At 39.6% G+C, this 27,350-nt stretch overlaps 1 protein-coding gene across 1 annotated transcript in view; it reads left to right on the forward strand.

Annotated features, from left to right (window-relative positions):
* The window catches only part of GPC3 (glypican 3), a 346,350-nt gene that overhangs the window by 24,776 nt on the left and 294,224 nt on the right, over window positions 1-27,350 (forward strand). The window contains exon 2 of the mRNA XM_084790106.1: window positions 6,472-6,633. Within this exon, the coding sequence (XP_084646232.1) occupies window positions 6,472-6,633 (162 nt within the window). The remainder of the gene's footprint in view (window positions 1-6,471; window positions 6,634-27,350) is intronic.

Raw genomic sequence — 27,350 nt, forward strand, 5'->3', positions numbered from 1 at the left:
CATGAATATTTTTTTCTATTCCTTATGTGCTTTTAAATATGATTTTGACAATTTATTGTCATTAGCTAAGATTGTAGTCTAGTAAAGAACCAACATATAGAACATAATAAAGGGAATTAAGAATCAGGCTTACTCAGTCCACTTCTCAATTTCAGGTTCTGTGACTAATCTTCCTGAACAGCACTCCTCATCATAGTATGGCTGCTTGACCACTTCCAGGTGTCCGTTGTTGCCTCTGGGGTTAGGCTTCGCCTGCACTCAAGGTTCTTTAAGTTTGGGCCTTTCTTACCTGATAAGCTAACTAGAACCTAGATCAAAGCCTGTCTCTGGGCAAGTTGGCTACTCTGCTAGTGCCAAACACACATCACGATTAGACTCTCCCAATCCTTTCCATCCTCTATGTACTAAGTCAAGACCCATGTCCTCTTGGATGTTTTCTATGATTTCCTCTCCCAGGGTGTCTGATGAGTATTGTTTTTAGATCTAAAACATAATTACATATTACATTTAAAAAACTAACACTATTGTTGTATAATGTGTAAACGATAAAATGTGCCCATTTGAAGTTGTGAGGTTTGACAAACATGCCTATACTCTTTTAACCACTGTTCCAATTAAACTATAGATTATTTTCATCACTTCAGAAAACGTACTGCATATTTTGTCACATAACCACGAACCAATTTGACTGTTCTGTAGTTATTTTGGGGTGTGAAAGTCTGGTCTCCACATGAATTTAGTTTATTTATTTATTTAATTAGAATTCACACTTAAATTGGAGGTTTACTCTCTACCAAGAAGACTAAGATATTTAATCTATGAATCTAAGAATGCTGGTAATCCCATTTTACAGATAAGGGCAAAAAAAAAAAAAGCATGTAAATGTTGAGTAAGCTGCTGGTGCTTGCACAGCTGGCAAATGGCAAGGACCAGACTCTAAGCAGCTTGACCTGTGGAGCAAGAAGTGCTTTTGCTTGTTCTTGTTATCACGGTTTTGATAACGCTGGCCTCCAGTCTCCAAATAAAATCCAACAGCACTGACACATTTACATATACAGAGAGTCATACACACTGTTGACTCCCTGTTTTTAATTATGGAGTAGTAGAGTTTCTTACTACTTCACAGCTTCGGTAGAGTTGACTAAGAGAGATTGGGGGCAATCTAAAATGTCAGATCTTTGCGTGGAGGCAACAGAGTGAAAGAACTGGGCCCAATGGGAAGAGCATGTGATGAGGGTACAGAAGGTCGAGCCACAGGCATCCGTGCCTGGAGACATCATCACATGAAAGTGTATGCACCTAAAAGGCGCTGCATCTAAAGAGAGCTTCCAGAGGTACTATCTTTGGTTAGCTTCTGGGAGAGGTTCCAAAAGTGGGGACACATGAGTATAAACCCCCCCAAAGATAAAGCTGCTCTGCTTCAGATAGCCCTTTCAGTTGTAGGGCCCACAAACTGGATCCCATGTGCAAGAAAGACTTAATGTTAAAATAATTAGAAATGTACGCTACATAGTTCATTCAAACAAAACATGTATTTGTGTATGATCAAGATGCTTGAAAATAGCTTTTATGGTATTTTTCCAAGATCAAAGTTAATTATACAGATATAAAATTGTCAGAGACTTCTCTACCCCACTGATTTTTAAATATAGGCAGGTACATAGTTCTTGCTAGTTCTCCCAATCTAATATTCTCATTAATTCAATAGGATGTACATCACTTGAATGAAATCACTGAAATCTTCCAAAAGAGATGGGAGTCATTCACTGCTCTTTAAAAAAAAAAGAATTTATAGTGTAGGGGAGTAGAGTTATAGTATGAGGATATTTTTAACCCTTCAAAATAAATGGAAATTGGTAACTCTCTAATGACTTTAGTTATTATCTTTTAAGCATTTGAAAATGAAAGTTAGTCCCCCCAAATTGACCTTCTCTGCCTCATTATTTGAATAGTGAAGTGCTAAGTCTTCTACTTATTGCTAAACCAGGATGCATTGTTTGTCACTTCATTCCTAGGGGATTTTCATTCTTTACATAAAAGATATGTGAGTATCCATATTTGAAAGTTTAGTTCAAAGTTAGTTTTCTGTCTATTAAAAGGGGTTGTTTCCCTTTAGCCTTCTGTTCCTCATATACTTAAATAATGCTTCCCTATTTACTGTGCTTTGTTCTTTGTTTTAAGAAATTATTTTATGTTTATGGGTATTTTGCCTGCGTATGTCTGTACAACACATACATGTAGTACCCACAGTGTCCAGAAGAGGGCATTGGACTACCTGAAGTAGGAGTTATCAGACGATTTGAGCCACAATGTGGGTGCTGGCAATCGAACCTAGGCCTTCTAGAAGGGTAACCAGTGCTCTTAACCGCTGAGCCATCACCTTTACTATGTCTTTTGTTGGTTGCATCTTATTTCTTAAAGATTTATTTATTTATTATGTACACAATGTTGTGTTCACATGTAACACCTGCACACCACAAGAAGACACCAGATCTCATTATAGATGGCTGTGAGCCACCATGTAGTTGCCGGGAATTGAACTCAGGACCTTGGGAAGAGCTCTTAACCTCTGAGCCATCTCTCCAGCCCACATCTTATTTCTTTAGTTGACCATTGGCTTTTGCTCTTACAAGTATAGAGTTCTCAGTATGTTTCCTTAACTATTTGCCCCAGGATTTATTTGTATTCATCCCATTTTGGAATCAATTCTAAGAGTGACTTTTTATTTAGTTGATATGGATTCCCTCTAAATTTCTTCTCTATTCTTTTTTTGTTTTGGTACTTTCCTTCAAATGCTGATGGCATTGAAGTGGTAACATTTCAGTGCCACTAGATCATTTGTCATGAGGATTTTTGAAGCTTGTCTATGGGTTGTAGGAAATTTATTTACAACAACTTATTTCTCCATTTGGTATGTATTTTCTTTGATAGGAAATCCTGAATCCTTACCAGTTATGAGTGTTTTTAGTTCCTTAAATCTATAGTCAACTCTTGGTCCCTAAGATCACTTGTTCTGGTTGATTGATTAACCAGGCAGTAATAAGGTAAGTACTGATATATATATATGTGTGTGTGTGTGTGTGTGTGTGTGTGTGTGTGTGTGTGTGTGTATACACTTATATTTGGATATAATATATACATATATCTTCACGACATTTGGCATTTTTCCTGAAACTTTTTCATTTGAGATTACCTGATGAGATAATGAGCATTTCTAAGTGGTGAGACTTGGCCAAGGGTATAGTGCAGCAGTCCTAAATAACTATATGGATGACCATGTCAATGACAAATTAAACTAGTGCCGCCATAGCTTAGAATTATTCTTGAACTTCTGCAGGTACATAGAATAATATTTGGTTACCTTATAAGACCTTAACAACATAGTACTTTATAGAGGAAAAAAAATTCAACCCTGTTATTTTATCCCTCCCCTAGCCAGTGCTGGTGGAAATGGATACAATAGTAACAGCCCAGCCACCCTGTGGAAAAAGTCAGCCATTCTGCAAAGCTGGAAGTGATCTACAAGGCAAATTTAGAAAAACACAAGTCTTTGTCGATGACAATTAATTTCATAAACATATGTAGGTACAGAGTTTAAACACACATGACAGGCATTTGAGCCAGGGAAGTGGCCCAAACCTTGTTAAATGATCAGGGACTTGGTATATGGAACAACTTCCTTTATAGAGTTCTTCTTTTCCCCACATCTACATGTGTGTCCCAACCAACCTTGTTTAACTTTAGATTAGCCACTCTTCCCTAAGGGGGCTCTCTCTCTTCTTGGTCCAATAGGCTGTATCAATTTCCACTCCGAGAATGGCATAATATTTTGTAATTTCATATAGAAAGAACACAGCTACAACTAGCCCTGATTTCTTTTCTTTTTTTTTTCTGACTATAATCATAAAGCCTTTAAGCTTAGACCTTATTTAGAATTGGTTTACGGCTTGTATATGAGATTGATGTTTATAGGAGATAAATCTTCCAGTACTATAAATTATGGTGCTGGATTGGGTTTGCTGATACGTATTATCTGCTCTCTTCTTTAGTGCATTTGTCAGCTGTTCCCTTGGGTAAAGGGAAGTGAAGAGCTTGTAGTCAATACCTTGGATTCCACAGTGATGGCATGAGAGACATAGGATGATGAATTCCCTTCTTAAATTAAGAAAACCTATACACATGCATTAAGGCCCCAATCAACTACAGTTACTGTGAAATAACATGGTGTGCTAAAAGCACAGTTTCTGCTAACTTAGGCCTAACTAGTCTCCCTCTTTTGTTAAATTTAAAAACTTTTAAAAGGACACCTAAAATATTTGATAATGCTTTCTAATGTCACTAAGATTTATTGAACCTTTCTTTCCCTAAGAAGTTACTGGACGTGGGCAGAAGTTATGGTCCATATATACATTTTTATCATCTTAGTGATGTTGTTATATTATGCTTACTTTCTAAGACTTGGGGCGGGATGTATCTCTCTTAATCCCTGTAGGAGATGAGGTCCTGTGGGCAGGGACAATGTTGTACCTCCATGTGATATGGTGCCTACCACATAGATAGTATGTTGGATTTGGTCATTGGAGAAGGAGATGCCAATTGGACAGCATTTGAGGCTCCACAGAATTGGATGTTCAATAGGCTTATTAGGATAAACCATTCTGAAGGAAAGGAGGGAGGTTGCTGAAGGAGGAAGAAAAGTCATTAGATCATGTAGGAAAACTCGTAGCCTCTAGTGAAATAGTAAGAAAGTTTCCAAAACTAATGAGGAATGTTTAACCCAAGGTCCCCTGTGAGCAAAGATCTATGATTTACCAGACCTTATATCTTTGCCACATAGAGTCACTAGTTGGGAGCTACCCCTAAGGATTGTGGCCTCTGCACACATGATGGTGAAGTTAGGAAGCAGCAGCTGGGCCACTAGTCAACCACTCTCCACAGTAGGAGAGCCCAGATGCATATGTTCATGGAGTGTACTCCATAAATGCTCACTGAAGACAGTAAATGAGGAGTTCCACAGTAGACCATGTGCTTAAGCCTGTGTGAGATTATGGGTTCAATTCCCAGTGACTCCTTACCACAAAAAGACAGAAACTGACCCCAAAGCAGGAGTTACAGCTAGAAAGGGCAATGGACTCAATACTCATTTAGCCTTAAAATTTGTCCATGTTGTGGGCACAACATGTGAAGGACACAAAGTCATGAGCTTCTTCTCTTCCTTCATCATGCTTCAAATGTTGCTTTCCAGGGGTGGTGGGGGGGGGACAAGGCTTCATGGAATACTAGTTAGAAATGAGAATGCCCCTGTATCTCGCTGACTTTGCTGTTTAAAAAGTAAAAGGAAATTCATGGCTTCATTGAGGTATAGCTGCTGTGTAGTAAACAGCCCATGTTTAGAGAATACATATTGACATTTTGGACATACAGACCACAATCAAAATAATGATGGTGTCCATTGCGCCAAGAAATGTACTCACTCATCTTTGTGAGCCCTCTTTCTCCTCTCCCTTGTCTTCCATCCTCATACAGCCATCAGTAAAATGCTCTGCCTATATCAGTTTTCATTTTGTACCGCCTTATAGAAATGGGATCATACAATTTGTACTTTTTGTATCTGATTTTTTTTTTTTACTTAGTGTTGTTTTGGAGTTGTTGGTGTGTTAGTATGTACCAATACGTCATTCCTGTATGGAGAGCTAGACTTTCGTTGTGTAGGTGTGCCATTGTTTGTATTGCCTTCCACATTTGTATTATATTTTATATAGCACTTATCTTCACTTGACATTTGTTTCTATTTTCATTTGACTGTTTGTTGTCCTCAAGACTATAAATGCCACAAGGGCAGGCCATTGTTTTGTGTACTCTACACTCATTGTGATTGGCATGTAATAGTAACCAAGTAAATATTTGTTGACTCTTGCAGACCTTTAGTTAAAACTATAACAAAGCTTTGATGTGCTATCAATGTTTTGATTATTTTTTTCTGAGCAGCAATATTAAGCTGGCTAGACTTATATTTCATTTGCAATCATAACTTGGATTATAAAAATTGTCTTTGGTTGTGTTCATATTCATAAATAACAATCAGGAAAAATAAATTAGAAGAATGAAGATTGATATTTTTGAAGACAAATTAAATGTTGGTGTTCAACAGTGTGTATTTGGTGCTGCTATAAATTAGTTTCTGTAGAATTTATGAGTCAGACCTCGGCAATTAACAGTTATTCAAAAGGAAGCAGCTATGAGGGCAATTGGGTGAACTGAGATAAACCACATAATCAAGACCTACTGTTTTTAAAGAGACATGTGTTGTTTGTTTTATCCTGTTTACTCTGTGTGTGTGTGTGTGTGTGTGTGTGTGTGTGTGTGTGTGTGAGAGAGAGAGAGAGAGAGAGAGAGAGAGAGAGAGAGAGAGAGAGAGAGAGAGAGAGAGGTTTTCTGCTTACTGAAACATGAATACCTTGTTTGTTTCAGGATCAGATTTGCAAGTATGTCTCCCCAAGGGCCCAACATGCTGCTCAAGGAAGATGGAAGAAAAATACCAGCTAACAGCCCGGCTGAACATGGAACAACTGCTCCAGTCTGCGAGTATGGAGCTCAAGTTCTTAATCATTCAGAATGCTGCGGTTTTCCAAGGTGAGTTTGGGGGATCATTTTTGATGTGGTGCTCAATGGCATCATTATTTGGGCACTGGGCTTTCAAATGCTAACTACAATTTATAAATTACCATTCCAGCATGCACGTTTCATATAAAAATCTCCCAGTGAGAAACCCTGGATAAGGAAACACAGTTTTTAAAGACATTTTATTTTAGTCTTTAAAAAGTGACTGGTATTTAAAGTCATTGTCCAAGGGCATTCTGTTTCCTTGTATGTAAAAGGCATAAAGCACTGCTGAAAAAGCCAATTACAATTTTCTCCATTAGTCTGTAAGACTTGTTTTCAACCATCATGAAGTCTACCACCTCCTCCTCCACCACCACCACCACCACCCTCATAAGTTCCAAGGCCAGTTTTCTTCCAGGGTGAATCAGATACCTCAGGAACATGCACAAACTCCTTCTGACCACTAGAACCATTTATGGGGGGAGAAGCTGGCTTGTTGGCCAGCCATGTTCCTGTTGGTGTGAGTGAGTGGTTTCCTCTCCTCTCCTTGTGAATGGCATCTCTCACCATGCTTCTCTGTGAACTGTGAAAGGATAGGCAGCGAGCAAGTCTGTCCTTAGTAATTTACAGGAAAACTCCAGCAGTACAGGGAAGGCTCTTTTACATTAAAGATCGAGTGAAGATGACGGTAGTAAGAGTAATAACAAGAAGTCTTCACACAGTATCATGTGATTCTAAGTAATTTACATGTATCATTTCATTTCATCCTCACAATATACCTATGAGTGGGTCTTTGTTACCTCCATTTCATAGATGAAGACTCAGGACCAGAATGGTTAGGTGGTTTTTAGCATCTGTATTTTTATCCCTTGACTTAGTCTACCTCTTGTAACTAGGCAAATGACTTGTGGGTTCAGAGATTTCCTTCTATCCTTTCTTTAAAGTGTGTATCAGGGGTTTCTGTGTGTGGATAGACATTTGGTAGTGTCGGGGTGTGTACACATGTATATACATGTGTTGAGGCAGGTCAATGCTTCGCATCTTTCTTTTTCTTCACCTTTAGTTAATGTGAAGCTCACCTATGCAGCTAGGCTGGCCAGCCAATGAATGAGCTTCAGGAATCCTCCTTAGCTGTTCTCTATCCCTAGGCCCACACTGTTACAACTGACTTTTTATGTGGATGCTGGGTACCCAAACTCCTTACTTTACCAGCTGAGCTATCTCCTTAGCCCCCTGCTATCTCCTCTCAATTAAGCACACTGAATCAGCTGCCACTTGCCTGAAATCATAGGTAGGCTTGGGGCCAGAGCTAACACTTTTGACTACTTGACATGCTAAAGTTTCAGATTGATGGCTCCTTTACAAGACTTCACCTCTTTGAACTATAAGGTGGGGTGATTATACCTTATTTTAGGTACTAAAATGAAATCCTCACTATTAGGTAAAATGTTGTTCAAATTAGCCAATAAAGCCTACACTCATAACAGTTTCACGTGTCAAAAGCCTCAGGGGATATTGATGTGAGGTTCATTATATGAAGTACAACACAAAAGCGTGAAATCTTTGCTAACCTATTTATGCAGTGAGGCTCTTGTGAAGCATTTGTTGAGACTAACAATTTAGTGATGGGATGAATAATTCAGGCCAGCTTAAAAAATACATGCACCATTCATGTACCTCTTAGATTGGTTTTGGAGTTGATATACTGGCTGGAAGTGGGGTGATAAAAGTAATGTGACAAGAGGATTGGATTGAAGTGGACAGATGAAACTTCGTCTTTGAGGCATGAAGGTGCTTGGTGAGAGTGGGATGCTAGGGATTTCTTTAATGCCTAGAGTAACTATGGCCCATATGCTACCTTTTCAACCATTATCTGCTGAGATGGAATGACGGAATGATGGAATGACGGAATGAGGGTATTCCAGTCTTCAGAGCAGCTGCTATTGCTGTCCATCTGAGGGCCTTTGTTGCTAGAATCCATGTAACTGTCCAGTCTTGCTCTTAGCATGCTGTGCCTTATGCGGGCTGGGGCAACATGAGAGTAAGGACAAAAAGAAGTCCTGACAGGGCTTCGGTTGGAGTGGAGTCCAGATATGGCTGCTCTGGTACAGAAGCTGACTAGTAGTCAAATGAGCAGGGAGTAGAAAGCAGAGGCAACTCCTGCTACTGATGGCCTCTCTGTCTCTGTCCCTCTCACAACATATGCAGAAGTACATGTCTGTGCACACATGCATTCATTCCTGGGACTGCAGGGACAGGCAGAGGGACAGCCCTAGCAATGGAGCACAGAGACAGCTAAATGATGCCCGCTTCCTTGTGCTTTCAATCCTGCCATCTTAATCTGCTCCTCCTTTATCTCTTTTCATTCTGATTTTTAAAATTTTTATTTTTAGTGTGCCTCACATCACAGACCTCAAGGCACTTATGTTATGCTTGGAGAAGCATTGCCCACAAATCCTTTCTATAACAACCACATTGAAGAGAGAAGGCTTCAAAGAAGGGATCAGTATAAGACAATTGCTATGGGAGCTGGCCATCTATTTCCATTTTTCTTATAACTACTTATTATTCAAATGCATTGGAATTGAGAGTCACAATTGGTTTTGTTCTAAACGGAACATCCCGGTAGACCAAATTATTGCCCTACTACTTGGTTCCTGTGAAATTTGATGTGGTAGCTTTTGTGAGCTATTTTCTCTCTACCGTGTGCAGTTGGAGCAAGCTTACCTTAATCTTGGCCTAGATTCTCAATCTCTTTAGGATTCTGTCAGTAGCCCTTATTGGGGGGTGTTTCATCCCTGAGAACATTGCAGCTATGTGCACAGTTCCATGAGCAGTCCTTACTGCCTCGATGTGGATTTTATGTCTTCGAATGCAGGAAGCCTTTGCCCTCATAAAGGAGCCTGGGGCCCTTCGCTACAGTGGTTGGAGTGCTGTAATGCTAATGCTATTTTGATAATGATTGAAGCATTAAAAAGTTGTTCTTTATCCTCAATCTTTGCATTGCCTCGTTTCCTAAATTTAATTTACTTAGATGTGCTTAGGAAAATGGGGCAGCACAATCGTTTTTTGTTTCTGCTTAATTAATTCTTTTTGAGAATCTCCACTGAAAGTACATTTTCTCTTTGCTTTCTCTCTTTTCTCTCCCTTACTTTATAATAATGAGGATAAAGATAATGGTGAAGATTTACTAAGTGCCTACTGTATGATGCTTACTTTTACATAATTATCTCATTTAATATTTCTAGCAATCCTATGGGACCTGTACTGTAATCATCACTAGTTTATAGATGAAGAAACTCTAAAGGTACCACAGTGTCTCCCAAACTATCTGTCCTATGACATGGTTCACTTGAGGCAAAACAAAATTAAGAAGTGGTGGGATTTATGATCTCCATGAAGAAAAATGAGACCAAAGCCTGAAATTTCATATTGCTAATACCTCCTCAGCTTCATGCGTAGAGTCCTGTTTTCATTGGTGGAATTTCACTATGACTTTCAGTCTTATACTACCAAGAAATATTTGGGCCTATGTCCAGGGTTTTTCTCAACACTGAATGATTCTGGTCTTCTCCAAGGTGCCAGGGACTGAGGGAGAAGATGCTCTTTAGAATGCATTAACACTGTGCTTTTACTGGAAGTTGACTGTCCCACAACTTGGACTCTTTATCAGAGAGGGAAAACTGTGGTTAAGCTGCAGACAGCTCTGCATTATCCACACTGCCGTGGAGCATCTCCTTATGTAGTTAGCTCATTTGGGAGCTCCCAGGGTCCTTGCTTGGAGCCTCCTATTCATATTAATACACAGTCTTTACAAGCTTGATTTTTCTAACTCTCTGGCTATTAGTAGAGGAGCAACTGCATGGAAGTGTGGAAGAGTGCTGTGGTGAGTTACATATGCATACTATGAAGCAACAAATAACGGTAAGAGTGGACAGCATAGATGTGGACTCAATACCTCACAAATGGCAGTTTAGAGAGGGCTATATATCTTCCTGCTTCAGTAGCCCCAATGATATTGCAGGTCTCACAGTTAGTGTTCCTATTGGTGATTATGAAACAATCGTTTCCCTTGTATTATTATTTACATCTAAAAAAGATGTGGTACTTAAGAGTATCAGAAGAAGGCCGAATTTAGTCCAGTGAGGTGGCTCAGTTGCTATGGATGCTTGTAACCAAGCCTGATGACCTAAGTTCAATCCATGGAACATATTTGGTGGAAGGTGAGAACCAATTTCTAAATGTTGCTCTCTGGCCTACACATGTGCATGTGCTCTCACACACATGCACACTCATAAATGCAATAGAAAGGTTTTTAAAAAGAATACTGAATTCTGTGTCAGAAAATCCAGTCTAATAAACAATCTGTATTTATAGTTTTATGGCTTAGGAGACATTATTTAGACTGGATTATCCTTCATTGCCATATGTGTAAAATGGGGCTAAAAGTTCTAGTCATAGAGATAGTGTATGTGAAAATGTCTTACAACCAATAAATCATTACACACACACACACACACACACACACACACACACACACACACACACACACCCTCATGAAGGCAGTTCCTTTCTGTTGACACTTAGAGCCCAGGTAGTGCCCAAGAAATGATGAATACTTTGACCTCTGTGAGGCTGGACTTCATGATGTGCTTGAGCAACTTCTGCCATAGATTGATGCTGGAGATTCAGGTAGCTCCAGTGCACCAGACCCTTTAAAAAGGGGATATGCTTTTTGAGCTCTTGCATGCATGCAGCTTTGCTGTTTGCAATTTTTGTACTGCCAGAATCAATTGGCGTTTTGCTTTTTGAAATGTCTCTTCTAGATGGTGTGTGTGTGTGTGTGTGTGTGTGTGCGCGCGCGCACTAACTATTACAAAATGGAATACATTTTTTATGTGTGTGTGTGTTATTTTGGATGGTATATTTCACACACAAACATGTTAGTTCAGAGCAGGTGCACTGTACTCAGGATCAGGTGTTGGGGAGGCCAGAGGACAACCTTACCTCTTTTCCTCAATTACTGCACTTTATTTTATTTTATTTTTAGTTTTTAATACAGATCAGTCAGCAAGATGGAGCTTGCCGTTTTTGATAGACTGACCAGCCAACTAGGCCCTGGGCTCTACCTGTCTCTATCCAAACTAGTGCTGAGGCTACAGACACTGTGCAGCTGTAGGCTTTTGTGAGGGTGCGGAAGATCTGAACTCAGACCCTCGTGTTTTCATCGGGGAGCCTATCTCCTCGCCAGCAAGCAGGCCACACCTGACTTGCATTTGTCTTGACAATGGTGGCAAAGGAAGATGTAGACTTGGGGCTTAGTAGTTGACTGGCACCCAGGGCTAAACAGGAGGAACTGGATAGAAATGGGGGCCCTTCCTTTGAACGGAAGGAAGACGACAGTTTCTTCACTGCTTCTGTTGCTTTTCTGCCTGGCTTTCTGTTTCCATCTGCCATTGGAAGTGTCTGTCAGAGTCCTGTCTCTCCTACTCCCCATAAATAAAATTGACCTTGTTTAGAAATACCCCTTTTCATCAACTCTGAGCAATTTCTCCAGTCATTTCTGCTTCAAATAACTGTTTGGGGGGGGGGAGTGTTACTTAAGTAAGCAGATCTTTTGTTTGTTTGTTTGTTTATCACTTTATAGTTCATATGTGACTAAATAGTTGCCTGACTGTTGATAAACATGTTTTTGTGATTCAATCACTTGCTAATTTAGGTTTTTGTAATGTGGTGGGGGTTTTTAAACGAATACTGAGCAATTTTTCGCCATTTTACACCCCCCCTACTGACTAGCTCTGCTCAGGCTAAGCCCCACTGAGTCTGAAGCTCTTAACTGCTGGCCACCCTGTCCCAGCCCTTTCTTTGTTGAAAACAGTGTGCCTGAGAGAATAATTACATTGATGTCTAATCAGAACTTAATTCATTCGTTGGAGCTAAATAGAATAACATTCAGTTGAATAGAAGAATTTTAGGAACACAAACCATGACCACGAGTGAGGTTATATATCCTCAAAAATGTCAATTATTAATCAGCCCACTCATCTGTGTAGCAAAGCTCTACTAATCCCATTAGAAAGGGGAAATTTCTCATCAGAGCACAGAAGGTGCTGGCTTTAATTAGAGGACTTTTATGACACTGGCTCAAAGAGGTATTTTGGTTGCAAAGTTTCTTTTTTATGCAATTCTTTTAATTATTGGGGCTATTGGACAAACAACTGGAAACCGAGTGTTTTAAAGTCATTCAATTTCGGTCTAAGAACTTTTGGATTCCATTTGGCTTTTAAATTGCTGTGGCTTTAGCTGAGCTGGAGCTAGGGGAGTTGCAAACCTTTCCTGTGCCCTCTTATTGATTTCGGAAAGTCAGTCATTAGGCTGAAAACTGTTTAATAAAAAGAGCTTAGAAAAAAATGACTCAGTGTGTAGGCAGAGCCTATTCTAAGGCCACCAATGAGCTGAGAAGATTATGCTCATGGCCGGCCATTGAGCAGCAAGGCCCGCTGTCCTCCCCAGTGCCCACCTTTATCACTAGCATGCCCCGCTAAGCAGGCCAAGGACACTCTTGCTGCCCTCTAGGAGCTTCCAGGAAGACTCTTACTTTGCCTAGAGTGATTGCTCCCCACCTTTCCCTCCCCCACTGGGCTTTGTTTACTTTCTTCAAACATATGTTCCTCCTCCTCCTTTTTCTGTCTCACTGCGCTGCAGTACCTGATACGGGAGTAATGAAGCATATGTTTGAGAGATTTCAATTCTCCTGACAGTTGAATGGAGGTAGAAACAATTTTCCTCTAAGCTGGAAGTGGTACTGTTGAAATTAAAAACACTTTTCCTGTGGACTGTGAGATGCTTCCAGGGTTAGGTACCCCTCCTTTCTCCCTCATCCCACCTTCTCATCGCTCATCTTTTGCCTACATCCGTGCCTTCCTCACCCTGGCTCAGTTGTCTCACTCATCATCTGGTGGCCTTGTATTCTAGTTCCAGGCCCCAGAAGGACCCAGCAAAGGCACAGGTGAGTCTCCTCTTCTTTGTCTCCTTTGCCTCACACTTCTGCAATGCAGTGCAATGACTATGGATACATCCCCCGGGCCAGGTGAGCTGGGCTCAGACTATTCTGGGTGAGAATAAGCTAGCCTATGTGGCAGAGGAAACATTTGAGAGTTTCAGGGTCGGCAAGAACTTCCTTTATGAACAGGTACTGAGTGAGTCTGCGCCAGAAGGAGTAAAGCTTTCCTGCTCTGAACAGTTTCATTTGTATTTATCTCATTGAAACCTCACATCAAGTCTGTGAGATTTGGCAGCTTATGAGTTTCACTTTACTTCTGAGGAAGGAGAAGTTTAGGGAAATTTCCAATCCAAAGGAGCATAGCCAACACACGGTGAAGAGGAATCAGGCCCAGGATGACAGCTCGAGACCACGCTCTTAAGCACTATGTATTAGCCAGTCTCCCTGTATTTTGCTTGGTGGTTATGGGCGTTCATTCAATTCTAATTTTCTTTCTTCCAAGGGAAATCTATTCCATTTTATTTGAAAACTTGCTGAGCAGTACCTATCATGTCCAAAGGCAAGAGCCAAGAGGGAATCAAAGATTTAGAAGACCCTATACCTACCCTCAGATAGTTCAAAACTCACAAAGCCAGACATTTGCACATGGCTAACATGGGCAGATGGCACTTCTAGAGAAATGCTACATGAAAAATGCTTACAGTTCTTATACCAAGTTGGAGTAGATCCATATTTGCTGAGCTTAGAAATTTCAATTGTTCTAGGGACTCATTTCCTAAGAAAAGAACATTTAAAATGCTAAAACCTTGTGGCTCTTTTGGAAGTGCCAAGGTGGGTCCCTGTAGCTCTTTTCATTAGCTTAATAGAAATCCTGCCTCTATAGTGCTTAAAAATTATTTTGGCTAGTGGCTGGACATTCTTTTTAAAATTTTTACATATACATTTATATTACACATATATAGAATAAACCGACTACAGAAAGAAGAACCACAAAACAATCAGTAATTATATAAACGTTACATTTTTAGTGTTTTGGTTATTTGTATTTGGCAGCCTTGAAGAGAACATCTTTCCTATCTTGGTGCGTCTAAAATTCTGAGTGTAAATCAACATCTATCATATCTCATCTCTATCAACTTGATTGGGGTGGGGGAAGATGGTCAGTATGAATGATCCACAGATGTGGCTTTGAACTGAAGCCAAGAGAAAGTAGGAGAGCTAGGGAAATCGGTACCCATCTTTTTCTCCAGGCCAAATTATCAATTGTCTTTTAGATACCACTCTTCCTGGACTTGCTGGCTAATCTTGTCATTTGACCCCAATCCCTCTTTCTTGAGAGTGGGATAAGGCTAGTGTGCCAGGGCTGTCCTTTTTCGGCAGGCTTCAGTCTAAGTGACTAAGGGCAAATTTCTGGCCTCTGAGGTGAAAGCTGTGAGGAGCTCAGCCCTATGCTGGCCATATTACATCTCCTGGTGATTACCAGCCCAGACCCATTTCAGCTAGGTTTCAATGAGCCCCAGGATGGCTGTTGTTTTCTTACTGTATCTTGTATGTTTACATTTGTAAAAGCAGTTCTGTATGGAACGTTTTCATACATGGACTACTTTCACTACATGGACTAGCATATATCTGGAACACACACAGTTTTAGTGCTTTTAAAGCTTTGATATAATTATAATGAGCGTAGGTTATAGATTGGTATTTTAGAGCATTTTATGTTCATTTTAAGATTGTTTCTTGTAAAATGTTGTGAAAATCTCTCTCTCTCTCTCTCTCTCTCTCTCTCTCTCTCTCTCTCTCTCTCTCTCTCTGTGTGTGTGTGTGTGTGTGTATTCATGTACAACACACACAGTTGAAAATTTCAAATGGTCTCCTGGTGGTCTGAATGAGTCTTACACAGCCTCAGAATCACAGCATCAAGAGGCTCTGTAAGGAGGGCATGTGTCCACTCTCTGAAACACTGAACTTAGGGGAGATAGGGCATGCCTCAAAAATAGAGTAAAATTTATCCAAGCTACTTGACTTTTTAAAAGGAGTATTACACTCTTATATAAAGTCATTTCCATGCACAAATATCATGGAGTTCAGACCATTCTACCTTCTGCTTTCATGCTTTCCCATTAACCAGTTCCGCCCCCCACACATGCACACACACTATTTTATATGTCTGTATAAAATTTATGACCCACAGATGAGAGAAAACACAAGATACTTGTTTTCTGAGATGAACTTAATTCATTTTGTATGATTTATACCACCTTGGGGTATTTACCTAGAAGATGCTGAGTCAGCATATCACCAGACAGCCTTTTTAAAAAATACTTTTTGTTACACAAACAGGTACTATATTTTTTGTTATATAAGTAAAACCCACAAAGGAACAAAAACTGAAGAATAAAATGGCCCAGATTCTATCTATTGGAAGTTAACCACTAGTAATGTTTTAATATGTTGTCTAATAGACCTTTAGTCTGTATTGCATGGTTACATGTATATACATGAATATATATGTACACACATGTTTATCTATATAAGATATCAATATAAACTTACATGTGAGTAATGTAATAACAATAATTAACACATAAATATATTGACATATGAGATACATTTTAAATGTATTATGTTGCTTTATATGTAATATATTAATAGCACATTTTTATGTCAATAATGTATTTTATATTATTAATGTATTTTATATTTTATAGTTAACATGATTAAGATAAGTAATGTCCATCTACCACCTAGCTAAATATGAATTCATGTCCTTATTTATTCAGAGTAAAGTCTTGGAGCTAGAAAGTTTAGATCAGAGGCTATGTAGTTTTTAAGACTTATTATATCTAGCTCATAAATTCATAGTTTCATTTACACTAGCAATGCACAAGTATTCATTTTTCTAACAATATGTCGCTTGTCACTTTATAGTAACTTTATTTTAGGTGAAAAAAATTTAGTATTCTTTGGTCATTAAGGAATCTTATGGGTCATTTGCCTTTTTACTAGGTAATTTTTACTGTTTCAACATTTAAAATTGGATATTTATTGTTCCTTATTACACGCCATTTTGTTTTCCTATTGATTTTCAAAAGCTATTTAAATATGCAGAATATCAATCAATTTATATGTTATAAATTCCTCTTACTGATCTGACAATTCAAATTTCTATTCTTTGTGAATGTATAAAATTATTTCAAATGCACCAATTCCTTCCTTTATTTTTCAGTATGTTCTTTCCTTAATAATATTAGCTTCAGCATGAATCAAATATATATTCTTTTTTCTACCAGCTACAGGTAAGTAATTTAACATTTTTTAAAAAAAATATGAGGAGTCTAGCATCTGACCTGCCAACCTGCCGGACCTTTTGAAGATCAAAAGAGGTAATGTATATGAAAATGTTTTGAAAACTTGAATTGAGCCTGGTGTGGTGCTGCCTTCCTGAAATCCAGCACTTGGAAGCCAAGGAAGGAAGGTCATAATCTGTAGGCCAGGTTGGACTACATAGTGAGTTGCAGCAAAGTCTCAGCAATATAAGACCCATCTTAATAAAAAATAATTGAGAAGAATATTGTAGTTATTTATTTGTTTATTACCTGATGTTCGTTGTGAGTCTGAATGAACCCATATCCACTCTACTGACATCAACAGTTACCTTTCTTATCCTTGGATCTCAAATATCTCTAGCCATAATAATAGGAAGCACTTTGAGTATATAAATAAATACACTGCAGCCTGTGCCCTGGGAGTAGGATCAGCAAGTAGTGGCTGGTGAAACATCCCTTGCCATCAGTCTCTTGGTCATATAGATTCTAAGCATCCTTCCCAGGTTCCCAACTGGGAACATAGGCTCTGAAACCACTGTTTGATGTCTTTTCTGTGTTTACTCCTACATGTCTCTGCCCATCAAAGACAGCTTAGGAATTCCAGTGGCTAAGTGCCTATTTTTCTTATCTAAAAGAGCACTAGGTGAGGGAAGAATCCAAAGCCTTCAGGAAAACAGATCTCCTTTTAGCAATTAACATTTGAAAACGATAGACCGGCCTATCAGTCTGTCGGTGACTTTGCATTGTTTTGTCTGCAAAGAGCTGTTTATTAGTGAAAACCTCTTTTTTTTTTCTATTGTGAGATGACCATAATTCTCCCTGTCTAAATGGCAGATCTAAAACACAGCGGAGAGGCAGGAAAAACAAAGTATCTCTTGCATCAGGCTAATTGTAGTGGAAAATCCAAGTATATTCCTTTTAGCCATGTCTGCCAGAAGGTTGAGATGAAGAACTTAAATGATACATATAGCATTTCAAATGGAGCTATGAGAGTTTTGGTTTTAGTTTCGAGAGGAAGATGTCTTGAAGAACTTAAGCCTCCTTGAAGGTCACACACGGGCCTCTGGGAAGTTGATGAGATTAGATATTGGAACTCATATGGCCTTTTAATTAGAGGAGAAAGAAAGTGAACTAAGCTTACTAGAAATCTACCATGCACTATACTTGAGTAATCTTCATAACAGTAACGTTACCATTAGGTATTGTTTTTCCCATTCTGTAGATGTGGAAACTGGGCTTAAGCGCTATTAATGGACCCAACGCCACATCAGTAAGTGGCATCCTCAAGTACTGAACTTGCGAGACATTCAGGGCGAGTCCTTCACCTTCGCACTGAATGTCTCCCTCAGATTACAAGACATAGCCGAGATTCCATAAGCCGTTCAACTAATCTTGTAGGGTTTTGAGAAATCGAAAGTGCAGCTAGGAAATTGTACAGTAATGGCGAAATAAACAAAGCGCCCCCAAGAATAGCCCCAAGTTTTTATTTGGAAGAAGGCCTCAAATTCCATTGACATGAAACAGTTCCCTGTAGGGACCTACTAGGCTGAGTTAATTGGGCTGTGAGTATTCTATGGCAGCATGGCAGTCTTTCCTATTGCCTCATAAAACATGGTGCACACACCCTTCGGAGTTCATTGTAGAACTGTTCAGCCTGACATCTAAAGGGGCTGCTACCCTGACAAATACAATCTGGCCAGATGTTATTATTTTGCACTACATTTAACTTCTTCCTGCCAAAGATTTAGACTTTTCCCCCACCCCTCACCCCCCGCCCTGATAAAGATCAGGGGAAATTGTCTGGTATTTACAAAATCCCATCCAGGCGTATCTGTTACAATGTTCACTTAGCAAAGTTTATTAGATTATTAGGGCTTTAAACCCTTGGGCTCTTTAGTTATTGAAATAAAAAAAAAAAAGAAAACCCAAACATCTTCAACAAATTTAAGTGGTATAATTAGACCCTGGACTTGTCTTACAGGCATTTTAGAATTATGAAAATGAGTTAACTAGCGTTTGCTTCCTGAGAGACTTGCTGAGTTTGACAGGGATGAAAGGAACCTGGTTATGCTGCTTTGGGCCTCTGCCTTAATGGGGAAAGTGATCTGTGGAAACTGAGAGGACTTTTCTAGAATCCTATGGAGAAATGACTCCTGTAAGTAGTTAGACATGTCACACAGGGCCTCCGTTTCATGGCCTAGTTAAAACCCAGGCATTTCAGGTAGAAGAGCATGTTGCTCTCTCACTCCCTTGCTCATGAAGTCTACCTTGACTCCACACTTCACTCATGCTCTAGTTTTTGCCTATATACATTGAACTGGACATAGAAAGAAGACAGTCATAGAAAGGTCAAATAAGCCCAGGGTATTGTCAGTTATGATTTATAGATATCACAGCTTTCCTCTGGGGATGTCAGTGTGCTTTGCAGGCAATCACACGTGTGAGCACTGCCAAATGAGAGTTGGCGATGCTCTTGCTGTTTTCTGTACCGAGTGTAGACGTGGGAGGGTTGAGGCTGTGGCATGACCTAGTCCACAAACAGAGCCAGTGGCTGACTTGGGAATTGAGCTAGCTAATAGAATGTATACGGGAGAGTAAAACTAGAAGAAAACAGATGTCGTTGCCCTTGTTGCTTTTAGCAAGTGGAGTGGGGGAGCTACTCATTCGGTTACCCAAGTTTTGAAGCAGGAAAAACTTGCTTCACAAAGAGAGAAGCCGGGTGTCAGTATTCCTTCCCTATGGCAAGCTGAGCACTTTCTGTCGTTGTGTATTTACTGGGTTTGGGTCCATTGTTAAAAACCCAATACCCCTGAGATGACGTTCGAAACGCCTCACAGTTAAGCCTAGCCACACTTGGGCTTTCTCTTGTTATTTTTAAAGATGCTCAGAAGCCTTTTATATGAAAACAGGAAGACTGCAAACACATGTTTATACATTAAACATATAGTTAATAAATGCTGAGTTAGCACACGTGAACGCCAAACAGGAGGTAAATATTTTGTAAAAATTAATGATGTAGAGTGAACTCTCATTAACTCAGGCCCTGTTCATTTGAATATTCCGGTAATTTGACTTGGACTGAAGTTAACTTTCATCACATTTATGAAGAAAGCATCTGCTAAATACGTTAATAGTGTATATAAGATTGCAGGAGGGCATGTTTAACTTGCTTGAAGGACTTGAGCAAACCCATTAATTGAGGCTGCTAATTGCAAAGAGCTTTGCTTACCAAAGCAAACTTGATAGAACTTCAACTCAGAAATGCTTTTATTAGCCATGAGTTTGAGTTACTTTAGGTATGGAAAAATAATAAAAAGCAGATAATGGATTTTGGAAGAAATTAACTTAGTCTAGAATCATATCTATTTAATCTTGCTAGCCCTCAATTTCCTTATCTCTAAATTGGGGACAATAATACGACTTACAGTGACTGTTGTGAGTCGTAAATGACCAGCTGCATTGACAACTTAATTTAGAAGGGTGCCTAGGATATAGTAAGTGTGCAATTAATGTTAGCTGTTCCTTAGTCTTAGAAAATAATTGTAAATTACAACCAACTAACTAGACTTCCTTTTCTTTAACAAGTCAGATTACTGAAGAGCTACAGAAAATATCCTATTGTTAATCTTTTTCTTCCCTTCTCCCATGAAGCAGATGGAACTCTGGGCTTTGTACATGCTAGGCAAGGCAAGCGCTGTACCACTGACCTATATGCCACACCAGCTCTAACATCCTATTTGCTGGATGTGAATGAGATGCCATTTGTAGACAATAACTTAATAAATTATTCTACCTGTCACAAAAAGGATGTTCACTGGAATTAAAAAGGCTTTTCAGTTTTTCAAGAGTGAAATTCTCATTGAGTAGGTTTTATAATTTTAGTTGACCATGGTATGATTGAAGTTATTATGGAACCTGAAAAGTACGAAGGGAATATATGTTTGACAGTTTCATTATAATATTTCTTATGCTATCTGTCTGTTAAGCCTGTTGTTAAGGGTGTTTTGTTACATAAATAACACGCTTAATTTTTATAAGCCATCAAATTCTGAGAAGTACAAAACAACATGAAAATCACCCAGCAGACTAGGAATGAGGCTCTCTCTGTGTTAGAACTCCTATGTTCAAGTTCCAGCACCTAGAGGAAATATAGAATCACCTTGAGTCCTAATATTTAGAGGTGACAATGGTTATAGGGGTTTTGTTGTTGTTGTTTTCTCTGTGCATAAAACATGAGAAAAATAGAGAGAATATCATCCTGTAGACATTAAAAGCCAGCCCATACAGTGTGCATCTTTCCCTCAGTTATTTTCAGGTATATTGAGATAAAATATTATTTTGTAGCCATGAAATGGACTTGAACTTGAAAATTGTGTATAATTTCATATCTGTGTGTCCTTTTCAGCTCTGTTTCTATTGAGGCCAATAGAAATGTAGCACAAAGAATATGGCTTCAATTATCTCTGTAGAGCCATTATAATTCAGAAGGGCTGTGTGTGGGGCTGTGTATGTGTGTGTGCCCTTGTACGTGCTGGGTGGAGATTTTTTCCCCTGTTGTGTGGTCTAGTGACAAGAGCGTTGGACTGGGACTAAGAAGACAGGGCTTGTGCTCTGACTCCATCATGACTCACTGGATGACCTTGGGCAAATTAATGTCATTTTTCTAGGCTTTAGTTTTCCCATATATAAAATATGGTGTTAGACTAGTGGATAATTTCTACAGCACCTTCTAGCTCAAAGAGTCTGGATTTTAAAAAATCAAACATGCCTGTCTGGCTGAAACTACCCGAGGCTCTGTTGATATCTTTCTAGCACAAGATGGGGTGATGAATCTCAACAGTGTCTTTGTTGCCAGATAGACCATAGGCTATAATTTTTAGCCTATCAGGTGTTTGACTTTTCAAAAGGGCTAAATTCTCCATTAGGAGTAAATGTGGGAGCTGCAGGTTATTTATCGGTATTTACACTTTCCATTCATAACTGCCAGTGTCAAAGGCTTTGTCGACATCACTGTGTCAATCAGGTTAGCTGTAATCAGTTTAGTGACGGCTAAGTCACAAATATATCAACTAGCCAATCACAGTGCAGGAGTCCTCTAAAGCCTGACTGAATTATTTATTTTGTTATGATGAAAATGTCTGGGCTTTATTGGGTTTTCTTTGAAGAACTTGATTCAGCTTGAAGTCTAGAAGATAAAAGATCAGTGATTGTCTTTCAGATTTTTATTCCACCTTCCTTTAAGGCTTTTCATTTTTCACAAGCCAAGCTGTTAGCTCTTTTAAGTCAAGGTGAGAGAACTGCGATATTTTTTATCCTAGGGGTTTAAACATGTGTGGAAAACTTTTACCTTTGATTTCTTGTCCTGTTTTTGTCATGGGGAAACTATGTGACCTTGATCCAACCACCTCACTTGCATGAACCTCATTTTCTTCATCTATAAAATGGAATGAATCCCAGTCCTTCTGAAATCTCAAGTTTTGGAGCTCAAATAAGATAATGCTAAGGTGTTAGGCAGTGGTGGCACACACCTTTAATCCCAGCACTTGAGAGGCAGAGGCAGGCCGATTTCAGAGTTTGAGGCCAGCATAGTCAACAGAGAGACTTCCAGGACAGCTAGAGCTACACAGAGAAATCCTGTCTTAAAACCAAAACCAAACCGAACCAAACCAAAAGAAAAGAGAGATCTAGACATGCTAAGGTATCTTAGCAGTAGATAATGATAATGTCATTTAGTTGTGACAAATGTGAGGCTTCATTATTGTCATTCAGCCTCGTCCTCTTGTCTATGTCTTTTGCAGGTTAGGTAGATCTGACTTCAAAAGATAGACTTTCCTGAAAAAAATAGATGTTCTTGAAAGGTTAAAATTCAGTTGTTCGATCAGAATGTCCCTTCGCTTTGCATGATACGTCCATAGATTGCCACAGAAGAATTTGTCCTCCAAGGGCATAAGAACTGTAAACGGATTCAGTGAAATTTACAAGAAGTCACATTTCCTCTTCTTCCTCCTCTAAATAACCCACTGAATCCAATTACTGCTTCCTGTATATACACGGGCCATCCACTGTAGCATGAGCAACCTACCAAGGCCTGTGGGGGGTGGTTATGGTCTGAATACATTGTATTCATGTATGAAAATATATTCCAAAGAACAAAGCAATCATAGTCAACTGAAAAATAAACAGTTTTCAAATAAAACAGGAGTGCAGCAAATCATTAGGTAAAAGATATATATATATATATATATATATATATATCCAGATATATATATATATATCCAGAAACTCAGAAAAGGGAAGTAATTTATTTATCTTGCTTCAAAGGTGCTGTGGCAGTTTTGGAGGTAGGATGGGGAGGGGGAGTAGATGGCTGGCAGTGGGTGGTCAGGGAGAGAAGATAAGAAAAAGACATTCAAATATAGCTATTCTACACAGCTCTTTCTGTGCCACCCCATGTAGCTACTTCCAACCCCCACCACACACTCGTTATTCTTTGCCTAGACATCTTTAATATAGACGGTGAAATTGTAGTAGAAATGTGCCTTTGTACTGGCAAGAAAGTTGGGTGGCCTCTCTAAGCATCACTTTTGTTTTCTTTTTTTTTTTTTCCAACCGAGCCATTCAGAGGCTCTGATTACCAGCACAACAGGAATGAAAAGAGATAAATACCTAGCACCACAGCAAAACACAAAGGAAGGCAGATTAGAAAATTGGGCAGTGTGGAGGGAGAGCATTTGAGTGGAGTAACCTGGCTGCTACGGAGGGAGAGCATTTGAGCAGAGTAACATGGCTGCTAGTGGGAAGGAAGCCCTTCAGGATTACCTACTGCATCAGCACATGTTTAAGCGGAGTCAAGCATGGCTAATTCCCTCGCATGTGCTAAAGCCAATTTGCATATACAGAGAACCTACCGGCTGAACCAACCGAAACGGGTATTTATTAGAAATTGAAGAGCTGAGCATTTTATGTCCCTGATGAGGCTAAATTTGTACCCCTAGGCGTGATTTTTCCTCCCCTGCCAGGGTTGTGAGTTAATGGGAAAGTCAGACTAGCGACAAGCCTTAAAACCATACCTCAATACCTTGTAAATTCCACGTCCCTGGTCGTTTCCTGGCTCTGGGAACCAACACAAGGTCCCTGAAGAACTTATGGAGTGTGGGGTCCTTTTCCTACTTTGTAGGCTAAGCTAAATCTGCTTGGTACTTGCCCCAGCCTTCTGGCCTCTAGCTCCATGCTTCCTTCCTTCCTTCTCAGCAGTGCTTAGCAAACTAGAAAGAATGCAGATGGGCTGCAGTTACTGAGAGCAGTTTGAGGGTCTGGTTTCAGTTCATCTCTGTATCTCTCTGCTGCTTTGATCTCTCTTGCTTGTGGGAGAAACATGGTCAGCTTTCTGTAGACTTCTATGGAACTTGAGTTCTCTAAACCTTGGATACTGCCTCTATATAGTGGATACGTTTGTGAACATGAAACTGTATGTATGAGCTTATACGTGAAAACAAATGACACTCTATGAGAGCCCACATAAGATGTTAATTTCTTAGAGCCAGGCTCTTCTGTAGCTCAGCCTAGCCTAGGACTTATTCTATAGCTGAGGGTGACTTTGAACTTTTGATTTCTTTCCTCTATGCTCCAAACACGGAAATGAAAGGTGTGTATAAATGCTTGGTAAGCACTCTACCAACTGACCTACATCCTGGTCCCCTCCATGGCAATTTTAAAACATAAGGCGATCTTCTGACTCAGAGATTGAGCAAAACAACATTGCAAAGGTTCAGTTTTCATTGTTTAAAAGGCCTCGTGAGTTAGCTGAAGTTCATGGGTGGGTTAGGGTTAGCCCTCAAAGCCCCTGAAAGTGTATGTAAACGGCATGTGTTATGTTTTTCCTCCAAAGGGGGTCAGGGGAGAGACAGAGACAGAGAACGAGAGACAGAGACAGAAACATACAGAGGGAGACAAAGCCAGAGCAAATTCCATAGTTGAAATCTGGTTCCTAAATGGATGTGTGCCCCCCAAATGGTTAATGACCACAGGGCTAGCTCATCTCTAAAATTCCCTTCAACTCTAATTTGATTCTATGAAAAAAAAAATCTTAGTCTGAAGAAATGGATTTAAATTTATGATTATTTAATGGACTCAAATAAGTAGTCTCAGTTATTTTAACAGCACTAAATGCAGGATTCTCAGATTTAATAATATCCATTTGAGTACTGATTGCTGGCATGTTCTGATACTCCTCAGGCTGTCTGTCACTCGGCTTGAGGGAACAACTGTTATTTTGGATGTTTCCTCCCGTCTCCCTTTCTCAAATGTAGTTATTTTGTCCTCACCTGTGTGGCTTTTAGGAGTGACGAGTTTGTGGCCTGCAGAATTAGCTTTGCAAATATGTGTCAACTCAGTATAATAAATACCCCTTAAAGAAATCAAACAGCCACCTTGAAGCTCTAGCGCAGCACAGATGAATCAGGGGTTTTTTACTATTTGGAAACTCACCGTGTGTGTTCTTTTCCGAATGAGCATGCTGTACACCATGTCTTTCTCTTGGGAGGTGGTACAGTTAAAAATCTTAACATCCTTTAGCAGCAACTCCATCCATTTACCAGTGAACACTGAGCTTTGTATTTTAATAAAGAGAGGTGGAATACAATCACCAGATTAGAAGTACAGGCTATGTTTACAGTGAGCAGAATAAAGAGAGGAGCTGTCTTTCAAGTCTGTTTAAGATCCTATCCATCGCTGACATTAGGAACAGACGGTCGACACTGGGGGTGGGCTCATCTTGATCTTCAGAAGGGGACCATCTTCCAGCCATTCACTTACAACTGTATTGCTTGGGAAAACCGTGTCTGTCATCGAGTTGGAGGTAGAAGGTAGGGTTTACATTCTATGAAGGAACAACAGGACTATTGATACTGAGCCTCTTGTCATCTAGGGACCTCTCCCAGGGCTGCTGTAATCATTGGTCATGACATTGAGAACAGTAGTGAGAATTTCTACTTACTGGCGACTGTGAGCTTTTTTAATACTTAAGGTAGATGTTAAGTTCCTCATGTTTATGGGTAGAGAAAGTGGAAGTTCAGCCAAGTTAAGTACCTTTTAAAAGTGCTACCACTACTAGCTCCTTCCTGGCTTCTCTCCCATAGTTAGTAGTCACGGAGTCTTACTGATCTTCCTCCTTCCTTAAAACTACAGCTTCTGCCCTCAACTGTACCTGAACTTCAGTTGCTTCCTAGTTGCTGCCCCTGCCTCTAGTTTTGAGTTTTTCTTGAACTAACCGTAAGTTCTAATGTGTCACTGACATAGCGCTTGCTCCAGGACACCTTCCTTGATAATCTACTTCTGGGTAGATTTCTCTCTGTGCTGGCCCACAGCACTTGGAATACCTCTGATTTGCTTAATTCCAAATAATAATAATAGACAATATTTGATGCGTGTCTCTATACAGCAAGCGATGTTTATACGCTGGAGATGTACGTGAACTCCTTGAGTTCTGTCAACAGCATTGTGGAGTAAGCAACATTTGTATTCTGTTGTAAACATGCTCAGAAACGCTGTTTACAGTCACAGTGTGATTAAGCACTCTCCAGCAATACATATGCTTTGATGAGGAACGCAGGTAAGAAAACCAAGGAGAGAGTGCTGTGAAATAGTGACTTGCCTTAAAGCAGGCATTACTGACGCACGAGTTTGGATACTTCTTTGTTGTTTTAGCCTGTATTTCAGAGGCTGTTGAGCAGAATCCCTGGCATCCACCCTCTAGATTCCAGGAATACCAAAAATGTCATCAGACACTGTTAAATGTCCTGTGGGGGAGGGGGCAACTTCGCCTTCTATTGACAACCTCTGGCCTGAATGCTCACGTTTGAAAACTGGCCTTTTAACTCTTGTCCTAGCTTTAGTCTTGTTCTCACTCGGATGAGGAAAAGTAGCCATTCTTTTTGTAGTGCTGAAATGGATGATTAACCAAAGAGCAGCTTACAAGTGCTTTACTGGGGACATTGTTGATCCAATCTATCTATTCAATGTTGTCTGATTTTCCTGTTCTAAACAATTTGGTATATACACGGTATATGGTTGTATTTGATAGAAAAGACCGTCTATCAAGCTTTACATGGCCTTTTGGCTTATGTGACTCACTGCTTTCATTTAATTGAGGTTCTGTTTGTTCCAAGTGCCATATTGTCTGCTTTGAAAGTAGCCCCCCCCCCCGATAATATCAAGTATAATTAACTCTTTTTATCCATGGGTTTTCACCCACACATTCTATCAGATGTGAATCAAAAATATTTTTGAAATTACATTTGTACTGAGACTGTGAGCAAGGAAGTTCTAGTCTCTCTTTGATTGAGGGAGGAGAAATGAGAGAAGATTCAGTCCTTCAGATAATACATTGTCCTAAGTGGACAAAAAATTATGAATAGGAG

This window comes from Acomys minous, assembly GCF_964271855.1.
Source record: "Acomys minous genome assembly, chromosome: 7".
Classification (NCBI taxonomy): Eukaryota; Metazoa; Chordata; class Mammalia; order Rodentia; family Muridae; genus Acomys; species Acomys minous.